Below are 24,525 nucleotides of genomic sequence, written 5' to 3'. Positions count from 1 at the left end.
ACAGTGTGGGACCCTTGCTCCTGTGAACACCTGACCCTTCTTCTCTCTGCCAGGCCCCAGAGTGTCTCCGTGGTGCTGCTGCTTCCTCTGCTGCTGCCACTGGGGCCAACCTGGCATGCAGCTGCCCAGCGCTGCCCACAGACCTGTGTCTGCGACAATTCCAGGCGGCATGTGGCCTGCCGGCACCAGAACCTCACCGAGGTGCCGAATGCCATCCCTGAGGTCAGCAGGGCAAGATGGGGTGGTGGTGGGGACAGCAGGAGGAGCCCGGGCTGGCACCAGTGGATCTGCCATTGCCGGGCTGGGAGGCCTTGGCAAGTCACTTTTCCTCTCTGAGCCTCAGTCTTCACATCTGTAAAATGGGAATGATAATAACCAACAACAGGGAGACAATCTATTTAAAATGCTATGCAATTGGAACAAGTTAGGTGATCTATATAGATACAGCATTGAGTTAATTACAGGCCCTGTGGCAGAGAACTGGGGATATACTAGACTAAGGTATGGTCTCTGTCCTATGGAGTCAAGAGCTAGAGGAAAAGAGTGAAAGTAAAGGGGCAGTGACAATTCAATGTGAAAAGTGCTAGACTAGGGGATACCCAGGCGGCTGGGGAGGAAGGCTTCCAGGAGGAGGTGTCAGGGAGCAGGATGAAGAGAATGAAGGAAACGTGAGGGGGAAGAGAGTGTTCCAGGTGAGGGAACAGCACGTGCAAAGGCCAGGGTAAGCAAGGGGCACAGGCCGTGGTCCTGGTGCCGCTCAGCCTCCCCTACCTCTCCCTGCTCAGCTGACCCAGCGGCTGGACCTCCAGGGCAACATGCTGAAGCTGATCCCCCCAGCTGCCTTCCGGGACCTGCCTTACCTGACACACCTGGACCTGCGGCACTGCCAGGTGGAGCTGGTGGCCGAGGGTGCCTTCCGAGGCCTGGGCCGCCTGCTCCTCCTCAACCTGGCCTCCAACCGCCTGAACGCGCTGCCCCAGGAGGCGCTGGACGGGCTAGGCTCGCTGCGGCGGCTGGAGCTGGAGGGCAACCTGCTGGAGGAGCTGCGGCCGGGGACGTTCGGGGCTCTGGGCGCGCTGGCCACGCTGAATCTGGCCCACAACGCCCTCGTCTACCTGCCCGCCATGGCCTTCCAGGGGCTGGTGCGCGCCCGCTGGCTGCAGCTATCCCACAACGCGCTCAGCGTGCTGGCCCCCGAGGCCCTGGCCGGCCTGCCCGCCCTGCGCCGCCTCAGCCTGCACCACAATGAGCTGCAGTCCCTGCCCGGGGCGACCTTGTCCCAGGCCCGCGGCCTGGCCCGCCTTGAGCTGGGCCACAACCCCTTCACCTACACGGGCGAGGAGGACGGGCTGGTGCTGCCCGGCCTGCGGGAGTTGAGGCTGGACCACGGGGCCTTGCAGGCCCTGGATCCCAGGGCCTTTGCCCACTGCCCCCGCCTGCACACCCTGGACCTCCGTGGGAACCAGCTGGATGCCCTGCAGCCGCTGCAGGGCCCGGGTCAGCTGCGCCGGCTGCGGCTGCAGGGGAACCCACTGCGGTGCGACTGCCGGGCTCGTCCCCTGCTCCAGTGGCTGGCGCGTGCGCGCGTGCGCTCGGACGGCGCGTGCGGGGAGCCACGGCGCCTGCGCGGCGAGGCCCTGGACGCCCTGCGGCCCTCGGACCTGCGCTGCCCCGGAGCCGGGGCGGAGGAGGAAGAGGAGGAGGTGGCGGCCGCGCGGCCCCGTGTCCCTGCCGGCACCTCCAAGGAGAAGGCTGGGGCGGCCGGGCCCTGCCCTCGCGCCTGCGTGTGCGCCCCTGAGTCCCGGCACAGCAGCTGTGAGGGCCGCGGCCTGCAGGTCGTGCCCCGTGGCTTCCCCAACGATACCCAGCTCCTGGACCTGAGGCAGAACCACTTCCCCTTGGTGCCCCGAGAGGCCTTCCCGGGCCTGGGCCAGCTGGTGTCGCTGCACCTGCAGCACTGCGGCATCACAGAGCTGGAAGCAGGCGCCCTGGCGGGGCTGGGCAGCCTGCTCTACCTCTACCTCTCGGACAACACGCTCTCCAGCCTCAGCGCTGCCTCCCTCGAAGGGGCGCCCTGCCTGGGCTACCTGTACCTGGAGCGCAACCGCTTCCTGCAGGTGCCAGGGGCCGCCCTGCGCGCCCTGCCCAGCCTCTTCTCCCTGCACTTGCAGGAAAACGCTCTGGACCGCCTGGCAGTGGGGGACCTGGCAGGCATGCGGGCCTTGCGCTGGCTCTACCTGAGTGGGAACCGCATCACCCAAGTGTCCCCCGGGGCACTGGGCCCCGCTCAGGAGCTGGAGAAACTGCACTTGGACAGGAACCAGCTGCGAGAGGTGCCCACTGCGGCCCTGGAGGGGCTGCCTGCCCTCCTGGAGCTGCAGCTCTCGGGGAACCCGCTCAGGGCCCTGCAAGATGGGGCCTTCTGGCCCGTGGGCCGCTCGCTGCAACACCTTTTCCTGAACAGCAGTGGCCTGGAGCAGGTGGGCACAGGGGGGAACAGGGGTGAGGGGAGGCAGCACGAGGGTCTACGCAGCTTGCGTTCACTCAACCAACACTGCCGCCCCTGCAGTGCCAGGCCCGAGGGTGGGCGTGGGGTCCCTGAGATGAGCCCGACCCTGCGCCTGCCCCAGGGAGCTCAGGTGTGGGCCACAGACCAGGAGGAACGCTGTGCCACACGGAGGGGCTTGGCAGGGAGGGCACTGCCGAGGCCTGGAGGAGGACGGAACGTGGATCCGTGGGGTTACCTACTGTTGCCCACTTTGTGGGCAGAGCTTTGCCAATATGCGGGGGTCCAGGCATAGCAGAAAGAACCATGGACTGGGGGTCTGTGTGACTTGCAAAGGGCACGTGCTTTGGCAAAACCTGGGTTTCCACCCCAGCATTACCTTTCCTGCCCATCTTGGGCTCTCTACTCCCCTTCTGCACGGGGAGCATGAGGCTCCCTCCCAGGCCTGGGGGTGGGACAGGCCTGGCAGGAGCTCACACCAGGGCCTGGCGCCTTCTTGCAGGTTTCTCCGGGGGCCTTCTTGGGCCTGGGGCCTCGGCTCCAGAGCCTACATCTGCAAAAGAATCAGCTGCAGGCCCTGCCCGCCCTGCCTGGTCTCAGCCAGCTTGAGCTCATCGACCTCAGTGGCAATCCCTTCCACTGTGACTGCCAGCTGCTCCCACTTCACAGGTAAGCACCCCCAACTGAATGCCCCAGCTGGGGACCCAGCAGCTGCTCTCAGTCAAGCCCTGGTGCCATCTGAGCACCTCTGGCGGGCGAGGATCCTTCCAGGGCCAGCTACCCTTCCTGGGGGAGCCAGACATCCACGGGGCTTGGGTGGGCTTCTCTGAGCCCCTGTTCCCTCATCTATAAAGTGGGAATGAAATCTGCCCAGCCTAGTGGGGTGGGACCTAGTAAATGTGTGAGAGCACTTTACGTCACTGCCTAAGAAAGCAACAAGAACCGTGGAGTCAGGTGACCTGGGCTCAAATCCACCTCTGTGACTGACCATCTGCCTTTGAGCCACGTGGCCTCTCTGTGCCGGCCCCTCATCTGGAAAGGGGATGATAGCGATTGCATCCACCTCCTGGTGGCGGTCGTAAGAATTACATTAAATTAGATAGCTTATCTAGATTGAACAGCGTCTGGGTCTGCAGCCCTCTGGAACTGTTTATTACTGGCCCCCTGTTACAGGGAGGGGATTGAAGGTTGAAATGACTTGCTCAGGGTCACATAATTGGTGAATGGCCGAGTCCCACTGCCCCCACATCACTGAGGACCTCTTCGCTCTCCTCAGGAAAGCTCAGCACAGCGGCTTCCCTGAACCCCCTTTTCTCCTCAGGTGGCTCACTGGGCTGAACCTGCACGTGGGGGCCACCTGTGCCGCCCCTCCCAGTGCCCGTGGCCAGAGTGTGAAGGCTGCAGCTGCTGTCTTTGAAGCCTGCCCGGGCTGGGCTGCCGGGAAGGCCAAGCGGACGCCGGCCCCCAGGCCTAGTGCCCAGAGGACCCCCATGAAGGGAAGATGGCAGGGAGCGAACAAGGTTGGTTGGGGGCAGGTGCAGGGAGGCCTCGCTGGGTGGGTCAGGTTTTAAAGCCCCTGGGGTAGCAGGAATCTGACTTGTCTTGGTCCCAGTTTCGTGAGGTTCTAGATCTGGGTAATGACCCTGTTGCTTCCGTTAAAAAATGTCTATCCCCCTCTCCTTACCTCCTCCACCTCTGGGCTAAGCCCAGAGTGGGTTTGTAAGGAAATGACTGTTTCATCCCACGGGACAATGGCCTTTCCGATTAAGCTGCAGCATCCCAGGACCCTAGGTATCCATGAGAACCCCACAGTGACTGTTACTGCTGGATTGCCATCGATTCATCCTGTCCCCACCTGATCTTGGGGGCCTCGCTCATCCCTGGGGCGGGAAGAGCAGGAGTGCAGGTGTGTGGTTGGTGCCACGGGTCGGACTCCATCAACCCCTTGACGTTACGTTTGCTGTCCGGACAAACCCATTCACACTGGAACGCTCAGTTGTAGCAAAATCTCGCAGCTCATCAGAGAAGAGTGGGCAGGACATGGGCACCCCTCCACGTGGCGACCCGTGCTGGGTGGTGAGGGGATGTAGGGGAGGCAGACCTTAGAGGAAAGCCGTGACCAGAACAGGGTGGGCTCTGGGAAGGAGGGGAGAGGGCTCTGCCTGCTTCTGGACCTGCAGCTTGAAGAGTTGGGGCACCTAGGGACCATCAGATGGTGTTTGTATTAGTTCCCTAGGGCTGCAGTACCACAAACTACCACAAGCTGGGTGGCTCAGAACCACAGAAATGTATTGTCTCACTGATGTGGAGGTTAGAAGCCTGGAATCAGAGTGCTGGCAGGGCTGTGCTTCCTCTGAGGCCTCGAGGGGGAGGGTCCTTCCGTGCCCCGTCCAGCCTCCACGGGCCCCAGACGTTCCTTGGCTGTGGCAGCACAAGCCCCGTCCCTGCCTCCACCGTCACATGATGTCTTCCCGTGTCTCTGCACATCGTCTTCCTGCTGGATGTGTCCAAATTCCCCCTTTTTATGAGGACACGAGTCATTAGATCAGGGCCCACCCTAATGACCTCATTTTAACTGGGTCACCTCTGTGAAGACCCTATTTCGAAATAAGGCCTTATTCTGCGGTGTATCTTTTTTGTGGGGACTTAATTCAACCCGAAACAGTGTTCTTTGTGGAGGTCGGCTGGGAGTGAGGAAGAGCCCCTAAAAAGGCCCCAGGCTGAAGGTGAGCGTTCAGCCTTAGAAGCGAGACCTGGAGCCAGGGTCAGTGACGGCGGCCATGCTCGGCGAACACTCGGGCGGGGCTTTCTGCCGGGAGTTGTGTGAACGGCACCGGCGTGGATGCTGAGCTCGACTCGGGAGCAGCAGCCCCGACGGGTTCACCTCCAGGTCTGGACTCTCATTAAGACCCCCACGCCAATCCCACATTTTGTAGCTGCGACAGGAATGGGGCCTCGCGGGCCACCCCACCCAACCACCCTTTCTGACACGGAGATACGCCACCAAACAGGCTTTTTGTTTTTACTTTGTTGAAAGTGGCAGCTTCCTCCCAGGAATACCAAGGCATCGAAGAAGGATAAGGGCCCTGAGCCCTGGCAGGGTGTTCTGGGCTGGGGGGCTTGCCTGGCCCAAGGCACCTGGCAGACGAGCCTGGGCTTGCTCCCACTGCTGTCATTTAACAGTTGTCGTGTGAACGCCTGTACACTAGTGCCTGTCATGTGGGGCTATCACGAATGGTAGTGCCCTTGCTTCCTGTCCCTCAAGCAGAGCTGAGGATCCAGATGGGGGTGATAGTAAAGGAAGGTGTTTGCACGTGGCCTAATCTGCACCAGGGAGCTGCTGCAGGCTGTCAAGCAGTGGGAGCAGGGAGTGGAGGTGGTTCTGTTCTTTAGGATATTTCCCAGCCATCAGGTGGCCCCGCTGCTGTGAGACTTCAAGGCCTGGTTCCATCCAAGGGAAACTGAGGAACAAGGTTCATTCTGTGCCTTGAGCTATTATGTCCCAGAGGTCAACACTTCCATCTGTAACAAATTAACCTCTAGGTCCCAGCAACACGTTATGTACACTTTGTCACATACTTGGGCTTTCTAGAACCTGTGGTTTTGGGAGGGGAATGGCTGAAACATAAATAAGGAGAATATAGCATGTTGTTGCTATGGAGACGGGGAGCTCCGGAGATTACAGATGACACTTGTGTTCTGCACTCTTCATGTGTGAACTCACCCAATTTTCATAACTGACACCGTCGGGTGGCATATCAGAACGCACTCTCGCTCTAAGAACAGAACGCTGACAAATTGGACTTCAGCAAGAAAGGGATTCAATTGTCTCATGCAAGTTAAGTATGGGAGGCCAGTCCAGGGCCGCAACGGCAGCTACTCGTGCCCTCCAGCTCTGCCTGTCGTGCTCACGGCACCTGTAGATTTCACTTCTCCATTCAGGAAGAAGCAACCGAAGGCCAAAATGCCATACAAGTCCTCTTTTCCTAGAAGCTCTTCAGTCAGAACTGGATCCATTAACGGCAAGAGCATCAGGGACGATGAGTTATTCTCAGCTGAGCAGTTTACCCTCAACAAAGGCAGAGCTGAAGTGCACACACATGCCACCTTCCTCCCCTGGGAGCTGATGCCACTGACTGACCCATCACCACTCAAGTCTGGTGTGTGTGAGATGGGGGTGGGGTCAGGCATGGTCCCTCTTTCCTGGGACCCGCCCCGTCCTTGGTCGTCACTGTGTTCCACACACACCTAGTCATGTTTTGGGGAACTCAGGCTGCAAGAGGGTGCTGTCTGGGCCTGGGTTCTATACCACGTGGGCCTGCAGAGTGTCTCTGGAAAAGGAGAAAGGATCAAGTTCTCTTTGAACTGACAGGAAATCAGCTCCCCTTGGGCTGGTCACCCCATCTCTGGGATGACACCCAACAGCTGGGTCCTGAGCACATCCACGGTCAGCACCCCATCTGGCAAGCACCTGACAGTCCAGGAAGCCAGATACCCGCCCGGCACAGCTGCAGCCCTTAAAGGGGTGACACAGGGACCCACCCTGCCATGCCGTCACTACCCAAACATGTAGAAGGAAAGAAAAGGGCTGAGGACAGCCCTGCCATCACCTTAGGTTCCAGGAAGAGGGTCTCTTGAAGAGAGGATGGATCAGAGGGAAGAGACAGTTTCAAAGGAGAATAACTGGGGGAAAAAAAGCAGCTGAAATTTGGGCAGATGCTAGATGAACTTCTAGAAGGTACTTTAGAGAGAAGGGGATTCAAAACATGTTACAGAGTTAAGGACACGAACAGTGAGGAAAACGAGCCAGGAAGTGTGTCCCTTCCTCCAGGAGCTCCTCCAGGGCCACCTCAGCCAGCAGGGCTGACCACCCAACTCTGTCGCGGCCCTGTGACTTTCTGGCAGGGCCAGACCCGTCCCTGGTTAACAGGAGAATGAAAAGGACAGGTCCTAGCCCCCCTGGGCTCCAGAGCGGGTTAAGTTCAATGCTGGTGGCAGCCTCCCTCTCAGGGGACGTGTGAGCTCGAACACACATACACACACACAGACACACACATGCTGAATGTGCTCGTACACACACGCATGCTGGGTGTGCTTACACACACACACACACACACACACACACACACACACAGAGGCGCGCTGAGCTCACCCCCCCACCAACCAACTTGTCCTCCAGTGTGCGGCCCCTCACCCCTGGCAGTTGAGGGACACGGTGGGTGTGGATGGAGGCTGGTAAGGAAGAGCTTCGGGAACTCCAGCTGGAGAGGGAGCTGCTCACAGGCGAGTCTGTGGGTCTCAGCAGCCCTAGCCACGCCGGCCGTGCCCGGGAGGGGGCAGAGGCGACAGGGCGGGTCCGGGAGACCCTGGGTGTTCGTTCGCTGCCCAGCGCCCACAGCATCAGGCAGCATTCACGCGGAAAGGCTCAGTCTCCAGAGGAAAGTGGGGTGGAGGGGTGCTGGCAGTCGAGGCGCCCTGGGCTGGCTGCCAGCTGGGCGGCTGGGCAGGCAACGAGGAAGTCTCAGTCGTCTGTCTCCTGTTTGATGTTCTCGATGGGAACGGGCAGCTCTGGACTCGGGGCCTTGTCAGGCGTGGCCACGTCGAGATGCTCTTCCTTTACACGCACGGTAATGACTGAGGAGGAAGAGAGGTGGGGGGCAGGGAGAAGAGAGTGTGCCTGTAACTCTGGGAAGGGCGCGGCCTCAGGATCTGGGGAAGAAATCAGGCTTCCTACGGACGGGCCCTCAGGACATGGCAAGGGGAGCCCCTTCCCCCTCTGTGGGGGCAGGCAGCACAGAAGGCCTAGGGTCCCGTCACCCCAGCCGGGCAGGCTGCCCACCCTGCCAAGCACATGAGGTGGAGAGGGCCATGCGAGACGCTCGGCTCCATTCAGAGCTGGGGGTGGGTGTCTGAGAAGCCCTCCAGGCCCAGTGGTCTGAGAAGGGTTGCTTGGTGCCCAGAAACTTCCCTTCAAACTTGACTCTACTCTTCTGTGCCCAGGTGGGGAAGGAAGGGGTCGGCCTCTGAGCACCGGAGCCACCCCCAACCTCGACCCCGCGTGGGAGGCTCTTACTCTCATCAGGAACGGGCTCCGACGAGATCTTCTCTGACGCCTGCAGGTCGTCCTCCAGCAGGGGCTTCTTGGACCCCTGTCTGAGGGGCCGGGTCTTGGTTGGTGGTATTCTTTTTCCTTTGAATAAACACAGAATTAAATCCGGGGTAGGGATGCATCCACGTGGCGCACGCAGGCTGGGTCTTGCCCAGTGGTCAGGCAGCACAGCAGAGGGGAAAGTGCCAGTTTGGGAGGACAGAGGCCCCAACTCTGACCTCAGCCCCCAGGGCTGTGTGCCTGCGGCTCAGAGGCTGCCGCCAGCAAGGGACTGACACCCACCTCCCCCCACTCGCCGCCATGGTTAAGCTTCCCTTTTCGGATCCTCGCTTTCTTCATGTCTGAAGTGTGATTCCCAGCCCTACATTTTGAACGGCACAGGGTCCTGCCGCTTGGTCGCCTCCACACCCTCACAGCATCTTAATCCTGCCTCGGGACCACACTGTTTCCTCTCTGTTCCCTTCAGGACATCCTCTCCTCTGCATGATACCACGTCAGGAAGCCCACCTCACTGCACTGGCCTGCAGCTCAGCTTGGGGCCTGCTGAGAATGGGCCTGTCTGTGGAGAGGTCCCCAAGATCAGTGGCCGCCCTTCCTCCCACTCCCTGGGGGTCATGAGGGAACAACGACAGCCTCAGGGAGCAGCTTCCACCCGTTTCCTTTCGTACCTTTTACTTTCAAGCATGGCCTCTACACATGGCCTCCCTACACCCCAAACAGTCTCTTGTCTCTTTTCCTCGGTATCCTGACCGTTGCCAGAGACGGAAGACTTACGCTCTGGGTCCCTGAAGACACAGGGTGATTGATGGCTGGGCCCGTGGGGCAAGGGGTGAAGGAGAGGGCGGGACCATGAAGAGCGCGACTTAGGTGGCGACACCCCACCTCCACTCCCAGGGACACAGGCTCAGCTGATCCCAGGTAGCTTTAGAGCATCACTTACTTTTCTTCCCAAACTGTTTCTTTTTCTTCTTTGTGGCCTCTTTGGCTTTCAGAGGCGTGGTGGGCTCTGTTGTTGAAAGTATGGAGAAGAAGTGAGGAGAGAGTTCTGAGAGGACACAGGCTGTAGGCACACCCCAAGATACCTGTCCGCCCCTCACCAGCCTCCCTGACACAGGGGACGCCCCAAGAAGGAAAGCCAGAGCTGGGCAATGAGAACAGGGAGGAGGCTGCAGAGAGGGACTGGACAACAGCTGTCCCTTCTTCCCACCCTCATCACCAGGGCTCTCGGAGGGACCTAGGGAGTTTACCTGGGTGCACAAGGGCACGAGCATATGACAGAGTGGGCAAGGTCAAGGAAGGAGCTCTGCAGGCCAGAGGGAGAGGGAGACAGAGAAGTCAGGACAGGGAGGGAGACAAGGGCCACTCTTTTCTTTGAAGTGGTCCAGGAGATTCTCGATCTCATGCCAAAGAACGAGGTGGGCGTGGGGCGGGGCGTGGTTGGCAGGAAGGAAGAAGAAGAGGAAAGTCAAGAGCCCCTCAGGGCTGCGAGAGCCCAGACCTGTGGCCACGGGCGGCTGGAGCTGGTAGCCGGTGAGCTCACACCAGCCGACGGGGTAGATGTCCGGGGACTCACAGTCTACCCACTGGTCATACTCGCTGTCCCAGCCATCAAAGTGGATGCTGAGGAGACGGTGCACCACCCGCTTCACAGTGGCCACACAGATGAGCCGGGGCTCCATGAGGTCCACGGCCTCCAGCTTCATGCCCACCTTGAAACCATGGTTGGGGCAGTCCTGGGAAGGGGAACAAAGGCAATGACCAAGCCAGCTGGGGCCCTGCCCCAGCGGGGCAGACCTGGGGGAGGGAGCAGGGCTGAGCATGCCTGCGGGGGGAGGTTCCTCTGACCAGTGATCCCACTGCATTTTGTTCCCAGGCACTGGCCCTTTTGGGAAAGGGACCAGTTGAACTGTTCAGCACAGCGCCCATGTCAGAGTTTGGGACTTCTCCCCTGAAGGGGCGGACCTCAGTAGCAAAGACTCAAGAAAAGAGCAGGGCTGGGATTGCCGCCGCGGGCAGCGGGCAGGACTGGCCTCCTCACCGTGTTGAAGAGCCTTGACGGAGCTGCTTTCGCCTTGGTCTTCTCCAAGTAGGTCTCCCAGCTGAAAGTGTGAGCCTCATACCCTGTAGGAGTGGAAAGTGTAGGTGAGGAGGGGGGAAGGGAAGCGGGAGGGAGTCCCGGAAGGTCTCCCAGCGCCAAAGGGGCGCCTGCAGCTCAGTCAGGACCCCCCCGGAGTCTCCCCAGCAGCCTTCTTCCCTCCTCCCCAGGCTGGTACCTGCTCTAGGACCATGGTCCTGTTGCACAAGTTGTTCACTGACCAAAGGGACAAGTGGGAGCTCTGCTCACCGAGCCACATACCGGCCATGGGGCCGAGCCAGCCCAGAGTATGGGCTAGTGGTGACCCTGGGTAGCTCTGTCACCTCTCCAATCCACTCACAGACTTCAAACTCCAGGGGTCTGGCTTGGCCAGGAATTGGGGCCAGTGGCCCCACCCTGCTCCTCCCAACTGTAAGGCTCGTCTTGCCTTTTGGGGGTGTGAGCTCAATGTCATTCTTCTGGCAGAAGGTGGCTGGGAAGATGGCGTGGGAAGAGGCATGATAACAGAACCAGTCTGAGCCATCTGTGGAGGGCCCCCCGTCCACACAGATCATCAGGTAGCCATCCAGGAGGACCTAGCAGGTGGAGGGGAGGAGGGCAGACAGAACATGGTATCCTGAACTGCACCCCCATCCCAGGGTGAGGTGATACAATGGGGATGCAAGGTGGATGGATCCAACCAGAGCTGGTTCTCAGCCTTCCCCGAGCTGCTTCAGAGCACTCAGCACTGGTGTAACCCACACTCGTGAGATCATTTAGCCTCCTCACTAGACAGCAGATGCTGTGCCAGCAGGAACTGCATCTGTCTTCTTGTCAGTGTGTTCTCAGTGAACACACGGGCCCAGCCTGGAGATCTGCTGGATGGATAAATCGGCAAAACCCCCTGGAGGGCCGAAGGGTGGCTGTTGGCTCTTCAGGCTGCAGCAATAACAGAGGTTTGCAGTGAAGTCAGCCCGGCTATGGCTTGGCTAGGTCAGCACTCCAAGGAGATGGCATATGGCAGCAGGGAAGCCTACACCTGACCCAGGACAGGCTCAGGCCAGGTGTTCCGTAAGCACCTGTCCAATGCACCTCTGACCCCGACACGAAAGCAGATTCTGACCCTGACACGAAAGCAGGTAGCCCAGGAGCAGCGAGAACTGGGAAGCTCTGCCACCTCCATGCCCGCAGAAAGCCATACTGGAGGCTCCCCCAGGCTCACCTTGCAGATGGTTGCCACGCAGATGTTGCCCAGATTCAGGGGGTCAATGGCTTCCAGTTTCATCCCCTCCTCAAACCAACCGCCTTCCGTGTAGACAGCTCGAACCTTAAAGGAACGGGGCACTTGGGGAATCTCCGGGCTGGCCCAGGGAAGGTGGGAAAGCAGGCCTTATCTGCCATCGGCCTGGGAAGGAAGTGGGGAGGGAAAGGGACATCCCAGGGAGGAGCTGGGGTCCGCAGGCCTGGAGTGGACCTGTGGCCAAGGGGACAGTGCCCAAGGGCTGTGCCTCACCTTCTTGAACAGATAAGGAACAGCATCACAGTAGATCTTCCGGAAAGTGGGATGGTGGGCCATGTCGCTGCGCCTCTCTTTTAGGGAAATGGCAGAGGGAGGAAGGGAGAAAAGGAAGGTGAAGCTGCTAACAGGGCCATCTCCACGCCTCCCCCAGAAATGTGGCCCCTAGACCAGAAGGTCTCTGTAGGAACTATTCAGCCCTTAGGACCCAGACTCTTCCCACATCACATGGAAAGGATGTGGCCTGTAGCCTCTAGTTTCAAACCAGTTTTTAACACTTCAACCTGAGTATCCTCAGTCAAGGCACTCAACCTCTCGGGATACTTGGTCAAGTCCTGCCATCCGCATGGTAGAGATGATCGCCTCTACCGTGCAGCATGGTTGTGGGGTGTAGAGATGTGCCCTCGCTGGCCAGGGACTTCTGCTAACCTGACAGCTTGATGCCATGGCCGACACGCCTTGACCAACCCACTGGGTGGATCAGGGGGCTCCACATGTGGCACCAGAAGTCATCATCACTGTCGCCATCCTCGTAGAGAAGCCGTAGGCGACCCCCGATTACCGTGTCCACCACAGCCATGCGGGTCCGTGACACCTGGGACTTGTCCACCACCTCCAGCCGCATGCCCTGCCGAAAGGGGTACTTCATGCTCTCCACCATCTGCAATGACATCAGGACACAGGCCTGCTGGGGTCATGTGGACCCTCCCACCCACCTTCCTGTTCTGTCCCTTAAGAGTAATCAGAGGATGGGGAAGGTGGAGTGGAAGCACCGCACACACTGCGTCAGGAAGCAGGTAGATGAGCTCTCCTGTCCCGCCAGGTTCAACCCTGGCTCTCAAGTCCCTGGGATGATACTGATGATATGATTTTTACATGTGCACCAAAATGCCAGTAAGTCATTATGATGGGTATTACAGAACGCTTTTCAGACTAAGGAAACAGGTGCCCCAGAGAGGTCACGTGACTTACCCAGAGTCACACGGGCTCGTGAGTGGCAGAGCTGGGCCGCAGATCTGGCTCTGGTGTCCAGCTTTGTGCTCTTTCAGGGATCTGCACTCTGACCACACGGGCACCCCGCTCCCCTCTACCTGCCGGCCCCCACTGACGGCACACACAAGCCTCGCGTTTAGGGAACTGAGTGCCCCTTGCCTCCATACATCTCATTTCAGCTCCAGCCCCTCTGCGCCGCAGCTCTGAACGGCTCTCATAGCACCTCAGTAGTGATGCCTGCCCCTCTGACGCAGCAAAGGACGGTGACCAAGATGTCCACAAGCTGCTCTAGAGCCCTGGTGGCGGGGCCTGGGTGAGGAGACGGGAGATTCTTTGTCTGCTGTAACTTTGGTGTTGTCCTGCCGGGGGTAGAGGATGGTTACGTAAGCTCTGTAGGGCTTTTCCAGTACCAGGGCACTGCGGGCTCAGGGAGAAGCATCCCAGTCTCCACGTGATGGGGGGCTGAGCAGTGCTATTCCAAGTCCCACCAGGAGGGGGAGCGGCTCAAGGGTCACAAAGCAGCCACCAGGACACAGATCTTTCACCCTCAGCTCAAGGGCTGGAATATACCAGGCCCATTTAGCAGAGGGAGAGACACAGGGCGAGAACTGGGCTGGGGTCCCTCTGGGCCGCCTCCCCGCCGCTGGCCTTCCCTGACAAGCTCCTTTCCTCTGTGCCCACTGGTGCAGCCCGCGACCCGACAACGCGTCATTGCCCTCCTTTGTTTAAGGTCACACACTGGAACTCAAGGTCTGTAAAGGCAGAAGCTAGGTTTGAGTCATTTCTATTGTACATTCTCAGCTCCAAGCACAGAACTAGGCATGGAGATGCGGGACTGGATTACCATATAGGGATTGGATTTGGACTTGAGCTCCCTCCACAGACCCACCCCTCCTATCCTCTCCACCCCCCAATCTTCAGAGGCAGCTGCTTTTGCACGCATGCCCTGCAGGGACTGGGCACGTGACAGCTAGTGTGTGCTTGCTGACTGTTCACGCAGAGCCCTGCTCTGCCACCCAGAATCAAGCTCTTTTTAATTTAAGCAGAGATGAGGCCACCTTGACACTCCTGGTGGCCTGCACACAGCCACTTGCCTCATCCTAACACTAGGGCCAGCTCATCTTCAGTCGCCAACCCTGTCCACTGTGCAAGGTACTATGGGAAATATAGGAGAAAAAGCTTGCAGTTTTGTGGAAAAGACTATGATAATTAACAAAATATAGAGAGATGAATAGCAAATGAGCACTACCCAGTACGTTCAAATAAGGGAAAAACTGTTTTTGCGGTGCTTGGAACCATTACTCATTGAAGACCAGCTAAGGCCCACGGCGCCAATGTTCTCACCAGGCATCTGGGGCCTTGGGTGAGATGGCCCCAACTACCCTCCCATCTGATTTTCCACCGCTGGCTTCCATGCCCGCCCACATCCTACCCATCAAGGTAGAATTCAAATGCCATCTTCTCCACAAAGCCTCCCTCAACACCTGCTCGTCCTGAGGCCACAAGGCCAGTTCGACCACATGTCACGGTGGTACCTGCCCTGCATCCCCTTGGCTCGCTGCTGTGATGCTTACCCAAGCAACATGAGAACAACATGTGTGGGCATCCAGGTCAGGGGCCCCAGAGACCCTAGATGTGGCCCAGGCACCTATGTGAGCGAGCCGCACAACAGCAGGCCTGGCACACAAAGGGGGAGGAGACTAAGTCTTCACTGCATATCCTTGTGATCCCTTGGAATTTTTACCATGTGTATGATTTTTTATGTTAAAGAACTAAATAATTTTTTAAAATTCAATGCCACACAGATGATTTTGAGGCACATCTCTGGTACAAAATCAAGGCTATTTTATAATTCTTCATGGGTGTGACTTCATTTCCTCTGCCAGACTGGACAGTCCCAGATGGCAGGGTCCACATTCTCCATATTTCCAGTGCCTTGTATACAACAAGTACTTAATAAAATCTATCGAATGAACTCTCCTGAAAATGCTATGAGCAAAGGTAAGGATCTAGAAGAAGAAATGGCAGACAAAGCAACATGATCAATGCGTCTGAGCAGGGAGGAGGCGATTAGGCTGGGAAGGCAGACGACACCCACCATCCATCCTTAGGAAATCTGGAGCCGCTAAGATTGCTAAGCAAGGGAGTCTTAGAAAAAATACTCCAGTGAATAGCACAAAGGACAGATCAAACGGGATAGGGGCAGGAAGGAGATCAGTTAGGAGACCCACAGGGCTCACTGCCAGACCTTGATATGGAAATCCACGGGAAGCGTCCTGGAGCCCACCAACCGTTTCATGAGGTAGCCCTTCCAATCGGTGAACTTGGCATGGATGGCTGCAGAGACAGAGCAGAACCCTGAGTACAGACTGACAACACTCCCACTGATGGGGCACCAAAGCTGCCCCAGAGAGCAGCAGAGGGGCCTAAATAACTTATTTCTGCCTTTTCAGGCCAGCAATCACCATCTTATAAAACCGGACTCCCCCAACTTGGACCTGCCACAGGGCCTCTGGGACAAGGCAGGACAGGAAGCAAGGAGGCAGGTGGGCCCTGTTCTGGTCTAACTGTTCCCAAGGGCCCCGCAGGAACCAGGACAGGGAACGTTCTCATCGACTCACTCCGCGGGGGCACCAGGATCTTGCTGTTGATGGCGCACCAGCCGATGGGGTGGACATCCACAGTCCCCAGGTTGCACCAGAAGTCATGGCTGGCGTCGTTTTCAAAGCCTTCATACCGGAGCAGCACCCGGTACCCTGAGAAGGAGGAGGGAGCGGTGTGCTCTTAGGCCTTCGCTCTTCTCCAGCCTAAACAGGACTTGTGCTGCCTACTTCAAGAGCTCCTTCCACAACAGCCAGAGTAAAAACAAACCCATGCCACGTACTCGGAAAGCAGTACAGCACAGGAGGAAGAATAATTTTCTATAGCCTGATCAACCCTGGAATGAACTTAAAAGATGGGAGTTTCCAAACTCGCCAAGCCCTGTGGTCCCCTCTAAGGTAGGCAAGATAAAAGAACAGCAAGAAGGGAGGCAAAAACTCCAGCAGGCGGGTTTTTGTGTTTGTTTTATGAAGCTGATTTCTGCTCCACCACTGCCTGTCCATCTGGAGATGTCACTGCCCAGCCCAACCCTGCCTCGGCCGGAGGAACACCCACCTGCCGCCTGGATGACCGAGGCGATCCAGTACACACGGCTGGGGAGCACAGCATCGCTGTTGAGCACCTCCACCTTCATCCCCTTCATCACATCCTCCCACTGGTCATAGAGTGGGACCTGTAAGGGGGACAGTGAGCCACCTGGGCTGGCAGAGGAGAGCAGCTGGCTGAGGGGCCTCACGAGAGTCTGCGTCCTTCCTCCTTCGCCCCTCAGCATTGCCCCTCACTCCTTGTGTGTGGAAGGCCAAGCCGGGGACCAGGGATGAAGAGACGGGCAAGACGTGGTGGTGGGGCTGGGCAGAGACCCAGAGTCAGATGGTCCTGGGTGCTAAGCTCTCCAGGGCCGCTCCTGGCTGCTATCCTCGCAGGCACACCATGGCTGCGCCAGCCTGCGTGACAGTCACGACGCCTAGCAGTTTCTCACCCTCACCACGTGCCAGGCGCCATTCTCGGCACAAATAGCACCTCTTCCAGTCATCACTCCACCTGGGCCGTTAGGACCACGACCCCTGGTCTCGCAGCTGTCGCCAGGCTGGATCTCACAGAGCTGGCTGCCCACCCACCGCTCTGGCACGTCCTTTCTCCATCTCTCCTCCTCCTGTTAACATGCCCCCGACAGCACTGGACTGCTTGGGGCTGCCTCCCCAGTATCTAATCCTTACTTTGCTGCCAGTGGCACTTTGGTTCTCCTTTAGGGAGATTCTCCTTTTTTCCTTTTTTCCTTCTCCTTGGGGCTGCCTCCCCAGTATCTAATCCTTACTTTGCTGCCAGTGGCACTTTGGTTCTCCTTTAGGGAGATTCTCCTTTTTTCCTTCTCAGCCCTGGTTTCAGCCAATCAGTGTATCCCATTCCATCTCCCTGGCCGCAGGGACTGGGTTCATCACAGAACCCAGAAACAGTTATACTGCTCAGGCACGTTCAGGTGGGCTTTTTACAGAGCATATCGAGGCAGATATATTAGTGCAAGTATGATGCAACTCCCCGCAATGAAATGCCTGAACTGCTAGAGAATTCAGGAAATAAAGAGCTCCCCCGACTGGGAAAGACGTGCACCTTCACTAGCAACCAGACAGGAGAGGAGGAGTTAAGCTGCACCGAGTGCCAACCTCTTCCTGATCAGCACCCTCCCCAGAGTTCAGTAGCAGCTCAGAAATTAGAGGCTAGGAAGTGGGTTTAAAGAGGCCTCCTCCTGGATTTCCCGGGTTTAGGAAATTGGCTTGAAAGACAAGAGAGCTCCCTCGGTTTCTCTCTGCGCCTGCAGGAGACCACCGCTCAGGCCTGCCTGCTAAGTTCTTCGGCTCCAAGCCCAGCCCTCCAGGTCTCAGCCTTTGCTGTTTCTCAGTGACAGGGAGTCGGGGAGCCTTTAGAAGAAGGGGCTCCAGGAGGCATCCACATTGGCCTCCCGGGAACCAAGGGGCCCAGGGCAGTTCACAGCACCAAGCTTTCAACGGGAAAGCACTAAAAATGGGGGAAAAGGAGAAAGGGATTCTCAAAGTTTGCTTCTGGATATCAAAGCACAAAGTGCCATTATGTAAATAAGCGAAGTGGGGAACCTCCGAGGGGCTAGAAGCTCGCATTGAGGGTCTGTGGGAGGACTTTCTGAAAAAGTGGACAGAAAGGTAAGCTGGAGGGAGCGGCAGAGCTGGGCTTCGAGCACCCAGACCTCACCCTGTTCTCTCCCAGTGCCGACGTTGCGAGGCAGGTGGGTGAGATGGTGGCAGCACTCAGGACCCTGCCCGCCCTCCCCTCATCCCCAGGGCACTCACGTGTTTAAAGCAGCTGACAGGAGCAGCCTTGTAACTGTGATCCTTCAGGAACTTCCCCCAGTCGAAACCCAAGACCAGCGCTGCGGGGCAAAGATGGAGAGGGTTAAAGGGTCGAAGCTGGGAGCTCCGGCAGCAGCCATTCCAGGACCCCGGGCCGGAGGGGCGGGGGCAGCAGGTCCCCTCCTCACCCCATACCTGCCCCAGCAGCGGCCATCAGGACGGCGGAGGGCCTTATCCAAAGGCTGCCAGACTCTCAGGAGTAGAGGAAACACTCAGAGGGAAATATGTCTGGTCTTCCTTCCCCAGAGAAAGACGGAAATTCAAAGACCCTTGGGCTTAAATTCCTCAGACCGCCCCCAACCTCTCATTGGCCACAGCCAATCTAAATGATGGGAGGTGCACACACCTAGGCCCCTCCAACCCTTGAGCCTGCGGGCTCAATATCGGTCAGAAACTCAGACCATGTAGCGCAGTCGCTTCATGCCTACATTTGCTCAGAAATTGCTACACGAGCTCAGAAAGAGAGAAAGGTTCCTCCCTTATCCCCTCACCCTTCTTCAAACAAGATCTGGGTCTCCACTGCCCCAGGGAAACAGAAGCCAGAGAGCTAAAGGCAATGCAAAACAAAAGAAGCTAATCCTCGGCTTTTAAATTATCAAGAGTAGGGGTCTTGGCAATTTAAGAGTGATTGAGGGATCTTCTGGGGTAATTTCACAATTACCAGGTGAGGAAGATACAATCCGAAGCCAGCCCGGGCCGGCACTTTCTAGCTGGCCACCTCCTCCAATCCTCGCTCCCTGGGAGGCCACCCCAGTCCTGGCACTGCACCCAACCTGCTTCCTGAGCACCGGTCCCTGCAGTCTTACCGTCCTGCCCTGTTGGTGTCCCATCTGCGAGTTGTCCTGTCCCTTGGGAATGGAGGAAGGCTCCAATTTTGGCAGACCAGGCAGCTTTGTGCAGGACTTTGGCCTTCTTGGTAGGTGGTTTTCCCTGGAGGGAGGACAGCGTGTGTAGCCTAAAGGCTAAGAACAAGGCTCCGGATTTGGACAGGTTTAAATCAGGCATCAGTCCAGTTAACCTCTTTGGGACTTCAGTTTCTTCATTTGTAAATCAAGATGATAACAATGATAATGCTTAGCTCGGAGGGGAGTTGCAAGGATGGGGGTTGCCCACACTTAGCTATTGTTCAACTGGAGGGGGGGGTGGGGATTGGCAGAGCCACACGCAGGGAGGGGCACTTTTACTATCTTTTAAGCCCCGCCTCTGCCAGGAACCTCTTCTTGGTGTCGTCAACTCTCAGCCATCTCCTTCCTTTGGTGCTCCTACAAATTTATGGCAGAGAATGGGCTTCAAAGGGCTCGTGAACTGAACCATGGACTCACTCTAGAACATACATGAATGTTCTAGAGAGAGTCCATAGCTTATCGGGTGCTCAAAGGCATCGTCCCCCAAAGTGAAAGGCCAATGATCTGGTCTGTAATTTGTAACTTAAGTACTGATCAGAAAGGCCCAGAGAATTTATTAAAGAGATCGGTGAGATAGAAATGTGGATTGAGGGAGTTCCCTGGCAGTCTAGTGGTTAGGGTTTGGCGCTTTCACTGGTTCAATCTCTGATTGGGGAACTGAGATCTTGCGAGGTGTGAGGCGTGGCCAAGATTTTTTTTTAAATTTGGGTTTAAATTCCAGAGACCTGGGTCCAAACCCTGGCTCTTCAATTTTATTTGTGTATCTCTAAGTAAGTTAGTAAAAATTTTTGAGCCCTTAAAATCGGAATCTTTAAAAATTCATTTTTTAGGGATCACTGGTTGGACTGAGAGTGCCAAGCCCATAGCAAGTATCCCCAAACTATAGTTATAAACAATACCATTATTAGCTCACTGAGAAGGACTTTTCTATGCCTTGACTAAAATCTGCAAAATGAGGGACATAATAGTAACTGTCTCACAAAGAGAGAGATAGAGTGTATGAGGCACTAAGCAGAAGAGCGGGCACTGCGACCCTCACGCTTCACAGGACAATCACCCGGGGAGCTCGTTAAAGACCCTGTGTCCAGGCTACACTCAGCCCCAATTAAATCAGAATCTTTGCGAGTAAGACCCAAGCATCAATATTTTTTAAGGTTTGCAGGTGACCCCAACGTGCAGTCAAGTTTGAGAACCGGTGCTGTGAAAACACAAGGCCAGTCTGCTGATTGTTCCTGTCTCAGCGCCCACGGCCCCAGGAAGGGTCTTCCAAGTGATGGCCTCTCACCTGTAATCTAGCCAAGATACTGGCTTTCTTGGAGTTGGAGGAGTAGCTCCTAGAACAGGAGACGCTGCAGAATCTCTTGGTCTTGGAGAAGAAGGCTTCCCTCGTACCCACGATACCACACATCTCACAGACAGCTGGGAAGAGAACTTAGCACATGACTCCCTTGATCGTCACTCCAAATCAAACAAAATGATGGGCCCTTCAAAACCTGGGGCACTGCATTAATCAGGTGAGTCCCAGGCCCCCTAAGGCTGACAGAACTGGAATAGAAGGTTTGGGTGTGTATACCTAAAGCTCCTTAGCACCCCTTGGCTATATGTGTCAATGGTGGGGCTAAGGAAAATCCATGAGGATGACTGGGGAAACAGGTGAGTGTTGGAAAGTTTGCAAAGAGGAAAATGAGAAGAAAAAACGTACCCATATCATTTAACTTCCATGGGCCTATTTTCTTCTCATCTATGAAGAGACTGAACTAGATCAATGTTTCATCCCTGATATCACATCAGAGTCACTTGAGGAGCATTTAAAAATGCCCAAGCCTGGGTTTCCCTGGTGGCGCAGTGGTTGACAGTCCGACTGCCGATGCAGGGGACACGGGTTCGTGCCCTGGTCGGGAGGATCCCACATGCCACGGAGCGGCTGGGCCCATGGGCCATGGCCGCTGCGCCCGCGCATCCGGAGCCTGTGCTCCGCAACGGGAGAGGCCACAACAGTGAGAGGCCCGCGTACCGCAAAAAAAAAAAAAAAAAAAAAATGCCCAAGCCTGATTCTAATTAACTGGTCTGTGGTGGGACACAGGCATCTGTGGTTCGTTCAGAGTTCCCCAGGTGATTCTAATGTGCAGCCAGGCGATAGCACCCCTGGACTGGATGGTCTCTAATAGTTCGTTCCAGTTCTAAAGTTCTAAGATTCTAAGAGAATGGTTAGAAGAAGATAGAAGGGAGAAAGATAAAAGAAAGGGGAGAAAGGAAGAGAAGACAGGATGAATGGAAAGGAAACAAGTGGCAAAGAGTATTAGATTCTCCTCTCCTAAAGAGTAAATGGTCCAGGGGACAGAAATGTCATCACAGACCATCTAGCCTCCCCATTATCACAGGCAGTCCCCACACTGGAGGCCCTGACACAGGGGTCCAGGAGCTGTGTAACCATCACATCTCTGAAGCCAACTGTCTTCCAGATGATTCTCATCATTCTCATCTCATAGGGATTCTCATCTGCCCACCCCTACCCTAACCCTCTAACCCAGAGGTCACTTTATTCTGTATTTTCCCCCCTCTCACTTCCAACCCACAAGCTATTTCTTGTCCCTTCCCAGATAGTAACCAGATCACTTTAGGTGTCCTATATTCTCAATATCTAGAGAACAGGACGATCGCAAAAGCAGCACCATGTTAATGACTGGCATCTAATATGTGCTGAATAAATACTAATTATAAGAAAGAATGAAATCACAATTTGAAATCAGACTGCAGCAGAGGAAATGACCCTTGGGGATACTTGGGGTGCCTCTGCTCTCTCCTAGGGCCTTAGACATCAGACCAAAGGGCCCTTCACACCTGGACAGCTCTGCCCACCTGGCCTATATCCCCCTCTTCCTCCACAGCCTCTGAAACCTCCCCCTCTTCAGGGGACACTCTGAAGGCACCTGGCTCAGAACCACTGCCATCCACGGAGCGGGGAGTCCCAGGGCTAAGCAAATGCAAGGGGGAGGTGGGCAGCTCCCCTGCTTCCCGATCCTCATTTTCTGCTTCACTTGACTCCTCGAGGTAGGAGCTGCTCTCACTGCCTGCACTGCTGTTATAACTCCGGAAACTGTCGTAGCCACCAAAGAGCTCCAAGTCATCGTCTTCCTCTTCCTCCTCCATTGGTTCTGAAGTCTCCTAGTGACACAAAAGCAGGCAGAAGGAATTATGGTTGGCTTAGTGTATGGGAAGGGAAGCTGCAGATCTGCTATCAACTCCCTTTCCAGTTCTTGGTCAAGTCAACACTTTTGGGCCAAGTGGCAGGCAGAATCAAATACTCCTTTTGCAAACACCTGGATCATTACTCTTGTTTATACATTTCTCAACTGCAAATCAAAAGAATACCTTAGGGGCTTCCCTGGCGGTACAGTGGTTAAGAATCCGCCGGCCAATGAAGGGGACATGGGTTCGAGCCCTAGTCCAGGAAGATCCCACATGCCGCAGAGCAACTAAGCCCGTGCACCACAACTACTGAGCCTGCGCTCTAGAGCCCACAAGCCACAACTACTGAAGCCCATGCGCCTAGAGCCCGTGCTCCGCAATAAGAGAAGCCGCCACAATGAGAAGCCTGGGCACCACAACGAAGAGTAGCCCCCACTTGCCGCAACTAGAGAAAGCCAGCGCTCAGCAGTGAAGACCCAATGAAGCCAAAAATAAAAAAAAAAAGAATAACTTAGCAAGACAGAAAACATGTATTAGGAATTCACCAAGGTCCCTCTGTGGATTTATAAGTGATGACATTTTACCATAATTCAAACAGAATACACTGATGTGAAAATATCCTAAGCAAAGTGCCTCATGAAGACTTTCTGGGGAAGATGTATTTTAGAAACTCATTCTTCCCCCTTCAGCATATGTACACCAAAGTAATTTCAACTCAAAAACAACGTAAGTCAGACAAAAGTTAATTTGGGGCCCAGACTGCCCTGAAGAGGATTTCGGAGGCTAATGACACGCTAGCTATAGCACTGTGGTACATACAATAGCTCTGGACTCAGCTCTGACCCTAACTAGCTGTGCGTCCTTGGGCAGGTCATTTAACCTCTCTGGGTCTCAATTTTCTCATCTATAAAACAAGAAAAATATTTGGCTCCAGGAGGTGGAATGTAAATGAGATACTGTATATAAATCTACCTGGCATGTTGTAGAAAAGGTGTGAAGAATTTGGGCTCTAGGCCAGGGCTCCAACACCATCCCCACTGCTTACTAGTTACTACCATCCCTACCGTATGACCTGCAGCAGGTCAATCTCAATGCCTCAATTTCCGCACCTGTAAATGAGGACAATTCCACCTATTACATAGGCTTTGGGGGAGAAGTAAGGGTTAATACGGGCAAGGCACTCAGAGCAGTGAGTTGCACACAGCATGTGCTCAATAAATGTGGGCGATTATTACTGGTTAAAAGCATGGGCTCTCAAACCAGGTACACCTGAGTTTGGATCCAGGATCTTCCACTTATTACCTGTGTGATTTTGTGCGAGATATTTAACCTTACTGCTCCTGGTTTCTCCGTCAGTACAATGGAGATAATAACAAGCCCTCTAGAGGACTGCTGACATGCAAAGCCTAGTTCCATTTCCAGCAGTGAGTGACAGCTCTAAAACTGTGAGCTGTCATTCTTACTCTCCACTGTATGATTCTTTTCCTTTACCCTTATAGAGTTTTTGAGCGATTCCACTTTACATTTACAAACTACACATGCAAATGTGCTAGAAAGGAAATTCAAATATAAGGTGACCAGAAGCCAAATGATTAAAGGATGCGTGGGTTACAGGTGGTGGCAGAGTGGAAAAAGCAAACCTGGTAGAGTTTTGGAACTTGACGGACTTAGTGCCCGTCTCCTTCACTTTACAGTCCTGTGACCCTCCTGGGGAGTCGCACCACCCCACCAGGCCTCAGCTACCTGAACCACAAAAACGAGACACTAGGCTGTTGAGTATACTGGGAGATAATGCATGTGAACGCTCCGGACACGGAGGGTTTATTAAACTTTAATCATCCCTTACTTCCCACCAGGATGTGACAGGCCTCATAGTCCCCAAAGGACACCACCATGAGACAAGGAGGAGGAGGAAGATTCAGGAGCTCTCAGATTCTGAACCCAATTCCCCTTCCCCAGGCCAGGGAGGCTGTTCCTCCCTCAACTACTCGGCCCCAGCAGAACCGGAGCAAAAAGCAACGCCAATCGCCTCGGGCCCTGCTCAGCCTAACTACCTGTTTATCCATCCTTCCACCCTCCACCCTCCAGGCGTCGCTCCAAGGCCTAAAGAAGGGCCCACCGAGCAGGGCTCTCGGGGTTCCCTTTCCCAGTCACGAGAATTCCTCTCCCTCTCACCTCGACGCCCCGGGGCTTCTCCATGAGACCTAACAGTTTCTTCAACCGTCACCAGGTGCGGGAAGCCATATTGGCC

General features: G+C 55.8%; 2 protein-coding genes across 3 annotated transcripts; one reads left to right on the top strand and one right to left on the bottom strand.

Moving 5' to 3' along the window:
- Positions 1 to 60: 60 nt before the first annotated feature.
- On the top strand, positions 61 to 4,077 carry CHADL (chondroadherin like; the record flags this gene model as incomplete). Its single annotated transcript, XM_082850370.1, has 4 exons — positions 61 to 222; positions 786 to 2,480; positions 3,009 to 3,175; positions 3,828 to 4,077. The coding sequence occupies exons 2-4, from the start codon at positions 816 to 818 to the stop codon at positions 4,075 to 4,077; spliced, it is 2,082 nt and encodes a 693-aa protein (XP_082706496.1). The 5' UTR covers positions 61 to 222; positions 786 to 815.
- Positions 4,078 to 6,340: 2,263 nt separating this feature from the next.
- L3MBTL2 (L3MBTL histone methyl-lysine binding protein 2) lies at positions 6,341 to 24,525 on the bottom strand. Of its 2 annotated transcripts, none has more exons than XM_082850368.1 (17): positions 24,450 to 24,525; positions 22,016 to 22,250; positions 20,371 to 20,504; positions 18,987 to 19,110; positions 18,121 to 18,200; positions 16,355 to 16,472; positions 15,820 to 15,954; positions 15,447 to 15,535; positions 12,635 to 12,890; positions 12,203 to 12,279; positions 11,912 to 12,016; positions 11,138 to 11,285; positions 10,654 to 10,736; positions 10,114 to 10,348; positions 9,556 to 9,621; positions 8,580 to 8,696; positions 6,341 to 8,140 (listed from the first exon to the last, which is right to left on the bottom strand). In XM_082850368.1, exons 1-17 carry the CDS (start codon positions 24,471 to 24,473, stop codon positions 8,028 to 8,030), a joined length of 2,139 nt encoding a protein of 712 aa, XP_082706494.1. In that variant the 5' UTR covers positions 24,474 to 24,525; the 3' UTR covers positions 6,341 to 8,027. The 2 variants fall into 2 exon arrangements, with proteins under 2 accessions (XP_082706494.1, XP_082706495.1); XM_082850369.1 differs by having other exon boundaries at positions 12,635 to 12,866.

The sequence above is a fragment of the Leucopleurus acutus genome, assembly GCF_964270905.1.
Source record: "Leucopleurus acutus genome assembly, chromosome: 11".
NCBI lineage: Eukaryota > Metazoa > Chordata > Mammalia > Artiodactyla > Delphinidae > Leucopleurus > Leucopleurus acutus.
This window is presented reverse-complemented; position numbering and strand designations above follow the sequence as displayed.

Bases quoted from the DNA above. Each gene is read 5' to 3' on its own strand.
- L3MBTL2 (XM_082850368.1), bottom strand. From the start codon at position 24,473: ATGGAGAAGCCCCGGGGCGTCGAG. The intron at 15,955-16,354 runs GTGGGTGTTCCT...CCTCCTTCTCAG, and splicing joins CTCGGTCATCCAGGCGGCAG to GGTACCGGGTGCTGCTCCGG. The intron at 15,536-15,819 runs GTGAGTCGATGA...CTGTCTCTGCAG, and splicing joins GATCCTGGTGCCCCCGCGGA to CCATCCATGCCAAGTTCACC.